General features: G+C 37.3%; 1 protein-coding gene across 1 annotated transcript; it reads left to right on the forward strand.

Moving 5' to 3' along the window:
* Positions 1-405: 405 nt before the first annotated feature.
* Positions 406-5,083, forward strand: LOC136202496 (uncharacterized). Its single transcript, XM_065993153.1, has 3 exons — positions 406-1,218; positions 3,734-3,983; positions 4,431-5,083. Exons 1-3 carry the CDS (start codon positions 883-885, stop codon positions 4,805-4,807), a joined length of 963 nt encoding a protein of 320 aa, XP_065849225.1. The 5' UTR covers positions 406-882; the 3' UTR covers positions 4,808-5,083.
* Positions 5,084-15,926: the final 10,843 nt, after the last annotated feature.

Raw genomic sequence — 15,926 nt, forward strand, 5'->3', positions numbered from 1 at the left:
TTTCTTTACCAAACATCATCTAAATAATCTCGAAATAAAAAAGTTGAAGAATTAAAGTTGCTTAGAATATTAGTAGTTCTTAAAATATGTCATTTTTGAAGTTGTTAAGGGTGATTTTAATAGTAGTATCAATCGAAAAAGTCCTTATTTTGCTAAAGTTGAAAACCTCAGTCCTCGTTTTGACAAAAAATAAACCACAGTCTTTTATCTGAAAATTAGTAAAACCACAGGGATTTTATTTGAACTTTACCCTTTATTTTATAATGGAACAAGTGTCCCTTTCCGAGCAGATAAAAACGCAAGTCTATAAATGGATAATGAACACCGTTTTGCCTATACGGTGTCGTAAAAGAGATTGATTATGAAATGTTAGCATATATACTGAACACTTGCTTTGACAACGTTATCATATATATCACCATATAAGCCCAGCCCTATATTTCTCCCTACAGCAATCTCAATCTCCTCCGCTGCGCTGCCTATTAAACCAATCTTCTTCTAACCCTAGTTCTCTTTTCTCTATCTTCATCAGCTCCCCACCTCTCTCGCTCTCGCTCTCGCTGCAGCTTTATCTTCAATCTCCATCTCCATCTCTCATCGGAACCCTAGTATTCACTACCGAACCCTAATCTTTTGAACAATAAACTGATCTTTGATTCGTCGACAATTCTAATTCAGGGGAATACTTTTTTGTTGCCAATTATATATTTAACTTTTTAGATTGTTTTTTTTTTTTTTAATCTTGATTCCTTGGTATATTCAGAATCCTTTGCACGAATTTTCAGTTTAGTCCTTCGGGTTTAACGGATTTATACTTTTCACTCGTGTGTTTCGCTTATAGATCAGGGATAACCTTTGTACTGGTCTTGATAACAAGGAAATATGGTTGGGGGAGGCAGGAGAGACGAAGGATCATTGGTGATTAACAATACTAACGTGTTTGCTGCCCTTGAGACTCTCAGAAAGAAGAAGAAGTCTGACAAGGAGCGTGGTTCATCAAAGAGTGGAAAAGGTTCCTCCAAGTCGCAGCAATCGCAACTACAGCAAAAGGAGCCTGAGCCTGAAGTGTTCTGGGCCCCTGCCCCTCTCAATGCCAAATCCTGGGCTGATGTGGATGATGAAGATGATGATGATTACTATGCCACCACTGCCCCGCCTCAGGCTGTTTGGGCTTCCTCCGAGCCGCAGCATAGCCACGAGAAACCCTCCAACGTTGAGGTGAACATTTAGATTTTTTTAATATTTTCTTTGTACATTCAACTTTGGTGTCATTGACCATGTTCTGTGGCCTGGTTGTCTGACTTGCGATATTTTCCACCATTTTGATTTTATGGTGAGACCTACTGGTAGTACCACGATACTAGATATTACTTATGTTTGGGTAAAAGCAACGATCAAATTTGTGGAAGATAATGGTGATCTGATGTGTTTGAGGCACAGAAAAGATAGGCGTTGGTTTTCTAACAGTATTAAAAGCTTACCTTCCTATTCCATCTTGTATGCTAAGATGGTATTGTTGGAATACGAAAAGCTAGTAGGATAATAGTAGCGATGTTAGCGTTAACAATGTGAACTGGTGAAGTGATTTCAATATTTTCTCAGAGAGAACCAGGACTGAGGATATGTAGATGTAGAAATGTCAAAAGCAACTTGGTCAAAGGCAATAAAGGAAAATGATAGTCATGCATGCAACAATTATAAGTTTTTGAAGTGAAAATTAATTAACTGTTATGAAGCTTATTATTTGAATTCAATTTTCTAAGAGTTTAATGTAGTAGAGCTGAGGATAACCATTTTATTGAGAGGAGATGCGCACATTTGAGTCATTGAACGGATGACCAAATATGTCATGTGGAAGCAACATAATGAAAGATGTCTGTAGACTGTTAATTGTAAGTCAATCTACATGTGCTGTTGTTGGGTTATACGGTTGATGTTAATCTCATATTCAATTGAATTCTTTTTCATGGGGGTTCGAGTGCTATACTTTTGAGTTATGACACATATTTTGAATTTAACAAATGATGTTAAGCATTTTCTTGGTTGTTGAGCTTAGAAGTACAGTAGCATCATGTTCTTGGGGACAGTGCAGTTCTTTTGCTGCATTTGGAGCCCTGTTCCGGATTTGCAAATATTTTCATATGACTTTGAAGTACTTCTGCTCATTGCAATTTAGGCATATGGTAACTGAAGTTGCTATTTCATACAAGTTTAATATGCATTCCATCCTTTGCTTTTCCATTGTCTGCCTCTTCTGTTTTTGTGTCCGTGTAATGAGGCTATGGTGGGGGTTTGTACAAGTAACCATTCTGGAGAAATGTTTAAGAGTGTAAATTATATATATATATATATATTTATATATAGGCTTAGTACATCATTTGCCTCCTGGACTTGTGGAAAAAACTTGAATGGCTCCCTGAACTTTCAAAGTGTCCCGATAGCCCCCTCAACTTGCATAAAATGTTAGCCCCTATCAATTGATCATTCAGTTGCAAAAAAGTAAGCTGCATTCGGAAGATGTGTTGCACGCGCATAAAATGTTCAGTTAGCCTCTTGCACTTGCGTAAAATGTAATCAATTGATCATTCAGTTGCAAAAAAGTAAGCTGCATACGGAAGATGTATTGCACGCATCTTAAAAAAGTAAAACAACCAAGCTAGGGGTATGCGGTTCTAATATTAGAGAATACCAGTTTTACAATTGAGCAAGTAAAAACTTTCTTTTTAATCTATTTTGTGAATATGTAACAACATTTTATATGCGTCCAACACATCTTCCGCATGCCGCTTACCTTTTTGCAATCGAGTGATTAATTGATTACATTTTACGCAAGTTCAGGGGCTAACTACACATTTTATGCAAGATGAGAGGGCTATCAAGACACTTTGAAAGTTCAGGGCGCAATCAAGCTTTTTGGAGAAGTTCATGAGGCAAATGATGTATTAAGCCATATATATGTATGTATGTAAAATGGAGTAAGCTTTCATTCATGTTTCATTATGAGTAGAATCCTTAAAAGTCTGTCTACCCAATATTTAGGATTTGAAGCAATTTGAGAATTAGATTTTGCTTGGTCTATTTGTACAAGTCTCAGTATTAACACTGAAGCATTACATGTCATGTCTTTTGACTATTATTATTAGGCCTAATACATTACCAGCTAAACATGAATTTTCACATGCACCTTAATGAGCAAATGAATTTGCTCATTCACTGTTAGATATAGGCTTATTAAATCTAAGTCTCAGGATGCTTTGAATCTCCACTTTAGGATTCTAATAAGCCTAGATCTAACGGTGAATGAGCAAATTCTACATGCTCATTAAGGTGCATGTGATCAAGACTGCTTGTCTAAAATAGTAGATTGGCTCTCTGAACTTTGCAAGTGTCTCACCAGCTCCCTAAACTTGCTTATTTCGTATCACCAGCTCCCTAAACTTATCCATAAATACTTTTATGGACAAGTTTAGGGAGCTGGTGATACGAAATAAGCAAATTTAGGGAGCTGGTGAGACACTTGCAAAGTTCAGAGAGCCAATCTACTATTTTGGACAAGTTCAGGGAGCTGCTGATGTATTAGGCCTTATTATTATTAGCTTGTGTCTATTTATCAGCTGTGGTCTTGCTCTAAGACCTTTTTTCAGTCACAAATGGTTGATAGGTAGGATCTCTGTTGTATATGTGGATATTCAGTTGTTAAATAAATACCTTTTGCTTTAATGTGGAATCACAGGAAAGTGAGAGTGAAGATGATATATTAGATGAAGGCGATGATGAAGTGGATGAAGACCATGAAAAGGATGTTACAATGGAGCCTGAACCAGTGGTGAAGAAAACTCCTGAGGCTTCTGTGGTGCCGAAGGAGACAGAAAGACAACTTTCAAAGAAGGAAAGAAAGAAGAAGGAACTTGCAGAACTAGAGGCGCTTCTTGCTGATTTTGGCGTTTCCCAGAAAGATAGCAATGGTCAAGCAGAGTCACGTGGTAATTTTGCTTACACGATGAATTTACTTCTATACTTGTTTCTTATATCCGTGGTCAACCCTTTGTATTTTTCTTGCATCTCAGAATTGCTTATTGATGTATGTTATGCTGTGTATAATGAAGTTCTTCTATTTTAGACAAGACAGGTAGCATATGTTTCGAATTTTTAATTTACACAGGTGGTTTATGGCTGCCAATCTCGCTCTTTGCGGCATATTAGCCGACCTGTCACAGTCCGTGCAACAAAGCACATAGCTATGCTAAGGCAGTCATGACAACATTTCCTTGACCTCTGGCATTAATAATTAATTAGCAGTTGTTTAGGCCGTGACTCGCACATTTACTTGCTTAATATGTGCAGTCTTTTTTCTGGGCATATGTATAAGAAGTGCTAGCTGTCCTGTTGAATTTATCCTGAGAATGAGTTCTTCTGAAATGAATTTGTAGATGCTGCACAAGAAGGAAAGGATCCAGAGCCTATTGCAGAGGGTGAAAAGAAAGATAGTGCCCCTGGAGAGTCAAAAAGTGCAAAGAAAAAGAAAAAGAAGGATAAATCGAAGGAGGCGAAAGAAACCCAGGATCAATCAGGTAATTCAGAAGTCGTGAATGGAGCAGATGAAGCTGAACAGGTGGAGGAAGATTCTTCTGGTGTTGATGTGAAAGAGAGGCTAAAGAGAATGGCATCTTCGAAGAAGAAGAAATCTAGTAAAGAGATGGATGCTGCCGCAAAAGCTGCTGCTCAAGAGGCAGCTGCAAGAAGTGCAAGGCTTGCTGCAGCAAAGAAGAAAGAGAAGAATCATTACAACCAGCAACCAGTGAGGTAAAAGGCCCTTATCGTTTTGCATGTGTATATGAACATGTATTTCTCGTTGTTCATATAACAATGTGAAATAAAAAGTGGGGTTAGGTCTCTGCCCTGGCTATGGTTCTTGAAAAAAAATTTGACCGTCTCCTGTACTGCCATGGACAAAGGATATTATCCTCTTCTGGCGTTTTGGATGTTTATTGTTTGTTTGGTTGTTATGGAAAACATAGTTTTGGCAGTTTTGTTAATTCAAAATTCTTCTTTGGACAGTAAAATTGGACTTTGAAATTTTGTGTATTGTGTCTCATGGATGGATGTGGAACTATAGTTTCACTTGAAATTGCCGTAGAAAATGAGCTGTGGAACGAGTTTACCTTATTTGCATTTTCATTCTTTTAGCTATCTAACTAAAAATAACAGTCCGATAGAAAACCCAAAAGTGGGTGCTGACGAGGATTATATTCTTTTTAAATTGACACGTCTTAATTCATATGTCCAATATTGTGCTAATTTAGTTCCAGCCACTGGATTGGAGTAGGAAAGAAAACAATGTGTGCTCAACTTGCGACATCCGACGTGAAGTAATTGATTCTGCTCTTTGCATAATGATGAGCTCAATTCTTAAAAGGTTTAATACATCATTCAAAAAGCAAAGCCTCTTCTTCTACTTTTATGTTTGTTGTATTTTCCTCCACTTGCTTAATTGATCATTGAATTTGGTTGGTATCTTGAACTTTCAAATTGTCCTGATAGACCATTCAATTTGTTTAAAACGTGGTTAATTAATTCCTTAGTTTGATGTGGTATTGAGTTAGAATACAACGGTTTGAATTCTAAAATTTCTGATCTTTCTTTGAAACCTATAAATTCCTAAATAACAATAGTCACAAGCTGTTGGGTTTCTGTTCTTCCGTGCTTCCTAGTTTCTTTTATTCTTTTTTAAACCGCTTATTCTCTTCTTTTTTGAAACCGCTTCTCTTATCTTTTGTAATCGTTTCTTCTTTTATCCTTTGAGTTTATTATATTGAAATGATTTTTTCTATTAGTTTGCGTTTATTCTCTTTTTTTTTTTTTTGTCTAATTTTGGTTGTTTATTGTACATTGTTAAGTTTATTCTCTTGAAATAGGCTCTTCTGTTAAATGAACATGTGTTTTTGTTATGTTTAGTGACTAGGAAGATTTGAAGAGAGTTAATGTTAACCCTGGTTCTTCCGTTAGTAATATGTCATCATCCACATATAACACAAGGAAAACGATTGAGCTCCCACTGATTTTCTTGTAAACACAAGCCTCTTCGGGGTTTTGCTTGAAACCAAGTTGTTTTATGATTTCATCAAAACGTTTGTTCCAGCTCTTAAATGCTTGCTTAAGTCCATATATGGATCTGTGAAGTTTGCAAATTTTATTTGCATCATTCGATTTGAAACCTTCAGGTTGCATCATATATACATCCTGAAAGCTGTTTTCACACCCATTTGCCAAATCTCATAATGGAAATGAGTAGCAACAACAAGCGTGATTCTGATGGATTTGGACATGGCTACTGGTGAGAAAGTCTCGTCATAGTCAACTTATTGCCTTTGACGATAACCTTTCGCTACCAACCTAGCTTTGTAGGTGCTAACCTTTCCATCCATGTCTGTTTTCTTCTTGAAGATCCACCTGCACCTGGTGGGTTTTATCCCTTCGGGTGGATCAACCAAAGTCCACACTTGGTTAGTGTACATGGGATCCATTCTTGAAGCCCTTCAATAAAGTACCTGCAAAAAGGAACAAACGATTAGAGAGGGATTGGAGTTCGGGGAACCCGCTTTGATGCTAAAATAAGCAATGGTTTTGAAGGATTGAAGGAAGTGGAATACTTGTAATGTGGTGATGTTAACGTACCGCTTAGTGCAGTCATACTGTTTATTTATAATGTTTTTATTGAGCCCCTCTTCTTCTATGAGTCTTTCTTTCATTTGGAATTCTTCTTCTGTTATAAGTATTCTGTTAGAAAGGTCTATTACCTGCATGAGTCTTCGATTGACCTTTATCTTAGCTGTATGAGGATTTCCCTTACTGGAAAACATTTCATGGAAGTTTCGCTGGATCCGAACGCTCAGGTTGTTCCGCATTGCGTTAGATCTGAAGGTACACACCGCACCACATGCCTTAATTTGTTTATATATCATATATCCCCTTACGCCTTTTTCTGAACTCTTATAGGGCTCGGTCAAAAAGGTAGAATGATGACATGTTTTTCAGCTTAGCTAATTTTCCTTCGGTCCTTTTAGCGCGTGTGTACAACTTAACTGTTGCACGTGGCGTTAAAGATTCCTTGCAACTTGCTGCGTCTTTTTGTCTTGCACGTTTTGTCGAGGTGGCCTGCATTCATTTCTCTTTTTTTTCGTGATTGGCTGGGGGTTTGGAATGATGACTATTTTTTATGACTACGGGCATTTATTGAGCCCATTTTGTTGTTTTCCACTGTTTGCTCATTTTCTTCCTATAAAGGTGTTCTGAATGTATTCTGAGATTTTTCTACTTCTTTTGAATCCCCAGAATTCTCCAGCTATTTCTTCTGCATTCTAAGCCTTTCTTTTTCGACCCGTTCACTTTCTTCCAGTGAGTTTATCTTTCCTCCTTTCTACTTATTCCTTTATTTGCTTGCTATGGGTCGTAAGAAGCCACATATTGAAGAGGTTTTTTATTTCTGATACTAAAAGAACCATTGTCTATAAACCAAAAATCTTTGAGCAGCCTTCATCCCTAAATGATATTTCTTTAACCGAGTTGGTTTCTCATTACCCTGAGTTTGAGCATTTGGGGTTTGCTATGCCTAGCCCAAATCAATGGTAACTAAAGCTCTAGAGGGATATCTGGGTTTTTACTGCTTGTTTTTAGAGAATAGGACCCTTTCCCCCCCAGGTTTTATTAATGTGCTAAATGAGTTCAATATCTGTCCGGCTTAGCTTTCTTCGAACAACTGGATGGATCTGCTTGGTTTGATTAAGGTGGTTGAAGTTTTGGATATAGAGATGTCTGGATCTTTATTTCGCCATATATGGACTTTGTCCATGAGATCCACTTAGATGACTCTTTTATGGATTTCCAAACTGCATTCAAACTGGAAGTCGTTTGTAAAGAACAAAACTTCTAGCAACAAAGATTTTAAACCTAGTTGGTTTGGATTTCGCTCCTTATGGACGAAGGTGGGAAGCTGATGAAGGGAGCTCTTTATCCTAATGGGTTCCCCTTTTGATCATCGCGACACTATGATCATGTAAATAAGGCAAATTGGTCTCTGCTGAAGCCTTTATTGAACGATGAGATGGCATATGCAGCTTTTTGGTGGGACTGGTGTGAGCGGTTGCGGAACTTGGGACATTACCCTACTTACCATTTTTAAGGACGATGCTAGGTGTGCCCCTTCCGGTGTATGCATTCTTTTGACTATTTCTCTAGCCCATTTATCATGTTTTAAGGCTAGATTAATTATTTCAGAGTCTTCGCCGAGTTTTAATGTTTGAGAACATGTCAAAAGTTTAGATGGCACACAGGCTCGCAATATGCCACCTCTTAAGACTTGGATTCGTGACTTAAAGGGTTTAAGGGTCTGATTAATAAACGCGTATACTTATCTTTATTAAAATACCATAATATTTCTAATCCAATTTCATTTAGATATCGTTTAAAGTTCGAAAGCGATAAATAAATACTAGAAAGATAAAATTATTACATCAATTTCACAAATGGCACAAATAGCCCTAATACACCAGATCTAGCCCTAGAAAATAAATCTATTAAACCTGCAAGACAATAAACGTTAGTTGTGGGACATTGGGATTCGTCTTTCGGATTTAACTACGATGCCGGACTCGATCAAATAGGACTTATTTAAGCCTAAAATCTAGCAAACAACATGCAATTATATCCGAAGCCTAATCCATTCATCTAATCATTTTTCATATATTTAAGGGTAAATTAAAAAAAAAAACCCTGTGGTTTGATGTTGTTCCAAAAAAACCATTGTGGTTTGTTTTTACAAAAAAAAAGGACTGTGGTTTCACCGTTACCCGAAAAACGGAAAATGACTTAACACCGTTAAAAATGTTGACGTGGCAAGGGGTAGAGTTGGAAAAATATTTTTTTTTATTTTTTTTATTTTTTCTTTTTCTTCTTCTTCTTCTTCTTCTTCCTCTCTCTCTTCTCTTCTTCTTCTTTTTTTCATCTTTTTTTTCTTTTTTTTTAATTTCCAGAATTCTGGAAATTTTCCAGAATTCTGGAATTTTTCCAGAATTCTGGACGTCCTCTTCCTGTTCATGCCCAATTCCAGAATTTTTCCAGAATTCTCTCTCATTTTTCTTATTCTCTCCTCTTCCTGTTCATGCCCAATTCCAGAATTTTTTCAGAATTCTGGACGTCCTCTTCCTGTTCATGCCCAATTCCCCTCATAACAACAACATCAATTGCAGATTCCAAACAGATCTCCTCCTCATTTAATTTCTTCAAATCCCTAAATTTCAGAAAAATCCTACCTACATACCCAATCAACTCAGTCGAGGCGCTGATTTTACCCTATATTTAATGATGAGAATACCCTTATCATCATGGGATTGATTTTAACCTCATTTAATTAGAAATAATGAAATAATAAATTTATCGAAATAAATCTAATCTACCCGAACAGAAAATATGGATTTGCCCGTCTGTCGCGGTCACCGATCTGACATGGTGCCTGATCGGTAACAGAGGTCGTCGATCGGGATATAGGTCGCCGATCAGTGGTCACCCTACGGGTAGACCCTCTATTTACGTGTCAGAAACCCAAAACAAAGATGAAAGTTACAAAAATATGAATAAACAAGTAGTAGACTGTAGGGATGAGCTTTTAAAACAGAAGTTACCTCTAAAGCGCTTTTCCAGTTTATGGCGTGTGGTAGGCCGATGAACATGAGATTGAGACTTGAGCAGCAACCCAGACCCGTACAACAGAAAATTGGTAGGATCAGAAAGTGGAATTCCGCGTGTTTGAACCGAAATTCACCGATAAATGAGAGGTTTTGAACCCAAAAGATCAATTCTGGAAGTGTAGTGACTTCAGAATTGACAAATAGCGAGAAACAGTTATGATAAACGAGTTTTCTCTATTATAAGACTTGAAATATGTTTGATTTGGGTGTAGGAACCTTCAAATGTGGCTAATTTGGTGTAAAATGGTGTAAATCACTCTCTTTTTCACTCATTTTCGTTGAGTTTCACTCACTTTCAAGTGGTTTCACTCTAATTTCACTTGATTTCACTAAAATCTCTTTCTTTTTTGATGAAATTGTTGTCCTTTATCGTTCTGCCAGTTATTTCCACTCAAGTAGTGGAAATTCAGGTAGAACTGCCAACAAAATTGCCTAAAAACGGCCCGAAAACCGTTAAAGGTCGTCGATCGGCGACCAAGGTACCCGATCGATTACATGGTAGCCGATCAAAGACCTACGTGGCAGACATGTATTTTTAAATCTCAGGAAGATTAATATAAAAAAGATTTTGATAAAATGGGGTCCGGATCTTAGCTCTATCCCACACAATGTGACGTGTGAAGCCCACCTACACCAACTATTAGCAAGAGTGTAACATAGACTCATCACTAGGGCCAGAAAAAGTCTGTGCTCACATGCTGCCTCCCGATTAAGTGCTATTTTGGAGCCAAAACGTCAACTATGATCTTGGTGAACAAAATTACTTAATCGAAAAGAGCACGGTGAGAGGGAAAAGTAAATCATACCTGAGTAGTTGACTTTTCTATTCATGGCATATTTTCATAGTATCCACATCGTTTCTCAATCAATTTTTTATTAAACAAAATATTTTGCCTCCCGATTAAGAATGGTGTGGTATTGAAAATATGCCTCCTGTTACACGATCCTTATTTTGGCGAGGTCATTGAAGACTTTGGCGCATTATGGAATGCAGAGTTGGACTTTATCATACCTCGTCAATGAGGTTCTTAGATCTGGATGGATTTTATCATACCTCGTTCATGAGGCTCTAAGAACTGATTTTCTGATCCATCTGACGACATATCATTGTTGGTGTCTAATCCATCTGACAACATATCATTGTTGATTGTCTAATTCGTCTGATAGCATATCATTTTTATTGTTTGATTTGGATAAACTGCGCCTATGCAAGTGTCTCCAAACTATCTATTACTTGCATTGAAAACACAGATAATTCCATTTTCTCGGGGATTGAATTTGTTAAGAAATTAATTCTGAATTAATTTCAATGTCATAAATGATAATTAATGCATTTGAATGAATACAAAGTGCATTGAAATTATAACTTATTAACTTTGTATTTAATACATTTAATTAAATGTATTTGAGTAATGAGCTATTAATTACACATGTGGAATGTGAAGGGTTAGCTCCTGACCGACAGTTTGGTCGTCGATCGGTTGCATGGGTAGCCGATCGGTGACCATGGTAGGCTGATATATATAAATATGTCAAGGAGATGCCATTGTTGGTTAGACTTCCACATTCTTCTCCATCTACCTCTCAAGACTTACTCAAATGGAAGAATGAAGACAAAGACGTCACCGTGCTTTTGAGAGTTCGAGGGATGGCTCGAATGAGGGTGTTGCTCCTATGATATTGGAGCAACAGCCTAGGAATCCGAACTTAGTCCCATCCTTGACCCATTTGGTTTTTGTGCCTGCTGGGGGGGCATGTGTGGGGAGCGCTGCAATGACTGCACTATACACGAAGGTCCTCACAAAGGATGATCTTGTGCCAGTGGTGCTGTCTTGGGAGACTCATTCTTCCAAGTTCCCGGTAAGTATACGTCCCTAACACTATACTTTTGATGCAAAAGTGGTTAGTTTGCTTACAACACGGGGTTGGGATATTGCATGTTTAAACATATTTGTGAAATACGTCTTTTGTATGCTCGGGGCTAGCTCGTTTGGTGTAAAATCGATAATAACTGAAACTGAGTTTCTGCCTTTGTTCGATAATAGCCGATCGGGGACGGTTTCTAGAATACCATCGCCGATTGAAGATGGAGTCACCGATCAAATGCGTGTGAGTGTTCTATCGGTGATGCCTTCACCAGTAGCAGGAAACTACTAGAGACATTACCTATTGGTGGATATCGGTAGCCTTTCTCCTGTTATCGGTATCTGATCGGTTACCGATTTTTAGGCAGACTATTATTTTTGGTTAAAAACATATTCGTGTGCAAACCCGGGTTCATGAAGTGTAAAAACCAGAGTTTAGTTTAGAATATACATGTAGAGCATTTTGCTAAGGCGTTTACCATTTTTGTTTTGCAGATTGGGTTGTGCAAAACTGCCGGCAATATGATTGTATGTGCCGATTGGTGGAGATCGATGCCTCCAATCGTTAGGGAGAGGGTAGAGGCGGCTGGCTTCGTCCCGTTCTTGAAGATGTTCCATCACTCCAAGACTAATACTTCGCCGAAGATTCTAACGACGCCGATTGACCGGTGTATAGATTATACCCATATGTTCCATCTACTTATCAATGAGATGACTATTAGCCCACTGGACTTCCATGTCATTACTGGGATGAGATTCTTAGGCACGAGCATGACCTTTGACTGTATGTTGTACCATCCTGAGCTTAGGGATGTGGAGATTGAGAGGTTGATCGATTATTGACTTAGGAGCTCTCGTATCCAGGCGAAGACTGTCAGCACATTTTGGTAGAAGCGTGAGGGGCCTCTGAGGGCCATTGATATGGAGAGATATGTCAGGTGCTTTGTCCTGACACTACTGTCTACTACCCTTTTCAGCACGGGTAACTCAGGTGTGGTGCTATCTATTCTGCCTCCTTTAGTTGATCTGGATGCAATGGCATCGGTAGACTGGGGTAGACCCGCTTTAGCCCATCTGTTTTACGGGCTGGACCTTTGCGTCTGTGACGGTTTGAGGGAGCTTAAGGGCATGTGTGTCCTTGTTTAGGTAAGATGCTTAGACCTTCACTGATTGATTCTGATTTATGCTTTTGTATGTGACTTGACACATTTCTTTGCAGATTTGAGCTTATGAGCATGGGTTGGTTCACTCAATGACATTTTTAGGTTTCCCATTTGTTATTATATTTTTTTTGACTCGTCTCTTATTCAGATTGACTGATTTGGATCCCCTTTTAACAGATTTTCTTCATCGGCCCTCCGACCCCAGTGTCTACACATGCTCTATTCAGTATTCACCAGAAGTACACTTCTGCACTAGTTGATTGTGTCATATGGAGTACTAAGGCATTTCAGCTTATTGTTAGTGACATGTGCAGAAATGGATTCTTTACTGCAGAAGCTGTTGGTGACGCTCCTGACGTCTTTAATGGCCTGCATCAAAGCTCAAAAAAGCTTCAGGCCTATACTGAGCAACTAAAATCTATAAGTCTTGCTGGATATGGCCAACCTCCAGACACTTTCCCTGTTACTGATGCTGTCAAAAAGAGGGAGAAAGCCTCTGAGGAAGAACAAAAGAAGAAAAACGATAAGGCTATCGCTTCCAGACCAGTTTGAGTATCCACATCTCAGTAGCAACAACAACCCCTCAAGACGAAGAAGGTTGGCAACGTTTCCGTTAATATTAGACAATTTAAATAGGAACCTTGTTTTTTTTCCGTCTATGCTTATAGACTGTTTAGTCTTATGTTGTATTGCTTATCTACTGAATGTGTATATAAATGACTTATCTTTTTCATATCGTGCTTCCAAATAATATTTGCTTCTGAATGATACTTAGCGGGTGTTTGTTTACCTACTTTTCACCTCCTGTTTGCCTTTTCATTTTAAAAGGCAGAGTTTTAGGTGTTTGGTTAGACTCCTCCTGTTGCCTTTTACAGTTGAAAAGCAGCATTAAGTGTTTGGTTAGTGACCTCCTGTTTGCCTTTTACACCTAAAAAGCAGCCTTTTACAAAAGCAGAGAATCTCTGCTTTTTGAAAAAGCAACATTTTCCAACAACAAACAGCAAACCGTAACAGCAAACAGCAACAGCAAACAGTAGGTAAAACAAACGGGCCCTTAGTTATATACCTTTCTTACTTATAATCAATTGACTTTGATACATCTAATGCAATGGTTGAATAACTCTAATATATCTAAGTAAAGGACATTATTCTAATAGCGCTGTGCATACCACTCCTTCAATATTTTCTGCTTTGATAGACAATGCTTCTGACTCTTAATTTAATTTTACTACTGAACTTCTTAACGTCTAACTCTTTTCTATCTTAAGTAAAATTTCTTTTAGTAGCTCAACCCTTACGGGGGAGAATCCAGAAGCAATGTAAGTCCAACTATTATAGGGGAGATTAATTTTAATTGTTCTTAACCTCTGAATTTTTGCCAACATCAAAATGGAGGAGATTGTTGAAACATAATTTACACACTGAATTTTGATTATGATAAAAATATTATAAGAAAATTAATATTCCATAATTAGTTTTAATATTAAAATTAAATATTGATTTAATTGGACTAACTGTTTGTTAAGTGTGTTTAATTAAAATGAAAGAAAGAAAGGAAAATAAAAAAAGGCCCAAAATCATCTAATACCTGGAAGCCGGAATGAGCTCTGACCCCAGACGAAGAAGCTGAAGGAAAATAGACAAGCCTAGGCGCAACAGAATTATAAAATTTTATCTATTTCCTTTTCCCAATATCCATTAATCGTTATTTGATACAAAGAATGATTAAATAAGTGCAACTTCTCAACCGTGTATCACAAACAATGATAATAACAGAAAAGAAAACGATTAGCAATCAACCAATGAATAGTAATCTAAATTTAGACGGGATGATGTCAGAAGAATTTCTAGCCTCCAATTCTTGTGTTGGCCAAAATACCTAGGGGGGGCTATTTATAGTCTCCTCAAATCCTAACCCTATTTGTATTAGTTTAATTAATTAATTAGAATCCAATTCGGAATAGGATTACTAATTAGATAATTAAATAAATATCTATTATTATCTTAATCATATCCTAATATAATTAGATATGATTCTAATCCAATTAGATATTAATTTATGTTATGGATAATTAATTAGAGTTATAATCACATTAAAACTTCTAATTAACATTATCACATAGTCATATAATTTAATTTACAATTATAATTATCAATTAAATTATCATATCCCTTTAATCTATAAATTTCGGCCCATACTATTCATTCTTCTAAACTACAATTCTGTCCTCCAGTTCCAAGTACCATATGCGACCCATTAAGTTCTTATCGCTACTAGCCGTATATATTTATTTGAATTAATTCAGCCTGATTAATTTCAACTTATATATAACGGAATGACTTCGAGAGCTGTTACTAGCAGAACCTTAGACATTCCCCCAGTGCGATAAAAAGCCAGGTTGAACACTGACGTTTACCTTTCCGTATTAGGTCCAGTATAATTCGACCCTTCATCAATTATATCCTTCAGACAATTCTTATAACCATGGAATGTGTCATGTTACATATAACGAAGAGTTTGTTGTATACTTGTCCAGATGGAATTAACTCTGAAAGATAAGTTAAGTGAAATCTTCATTTCTACTCTTAACTCTATCACCTTGCAAGGATTTCAGTCAATTCACCACAAGCGGCCCTTTGGATATATCTCCTACTTATCAGGAGTGACGAATGCCCAATCTAACATTAATTATCCTACAATTACTTTATGGGATACCCAACCCTGCTCGCACACACCCCATGGCCTCCCTTGTAGTGGATCGTGCTCGCACAAAATCAAAGCATCACACTCCATAATCCAGAATCACTAATTAATGGTTGTTTGAGTCTGAGGATTACTTATACCTACTAACACCAATGAGATGAACAGTTAACACTTAGATAAATCTATCCATACTGTTACCTTAAGTCGGGTCCCAATCCTAATGAACTCTTTCACCGGATCCATGTAATGGTCTAGATATCTCCATAGCTAAAGCTTGTGAGATCAGCTCTCTGTCTCGACAGAAAACACTGTTACATGCAAGTCTCAACAGTAATATGTCAACCCCTTTAACGTATTACTTGACTTGGGTTGATTTTAAGTTTATTGACTTATTATAAAGTATAGGCTCACTTCATGCTTGTATGAACACTTTATAACTACTTCAAACAAA

This window comes from Euphorbia lathyris, chromosome 8, assembly GCF_963576675.1.
Source record: "Euphorbia lathyris chromosome 8, ddEupLath1.1, whole genome shotgun sequence".
NCBI classification, from domain to species: Eukaryota; Viridiplantae; Streptophyta; class Magnoliopsida; order Malpighiales; family Euphorbiaceae; genus Euphorbia; species Euphorbia lathyris.

Excerpts from the sequence above, each read along its gene's own strand:
- LOC136202496 (XM_065993153.1), top strand. The coding sequence starts at position 883 with ATGGTTGGGGGAGGCAGGAGAGACGAAGGATCATTGGTGATTAACAAT. Across the intron at positions 1,219-3,733 it reads AGAAACCCTCCAACGTTGAG|GAAAGTGAGAGTGAAGATGA; the intron begins GTGAACATTTAG and ends GTGGAATCACAG. Across the intron at positions 3,984-4,430 it reads TGGTCAAGCAGAGTCACGTG|ATGCTGCACAAGAAGGAAAG; the intron begins GTAATTTTGCTT and ends ATGAATTTGTAG.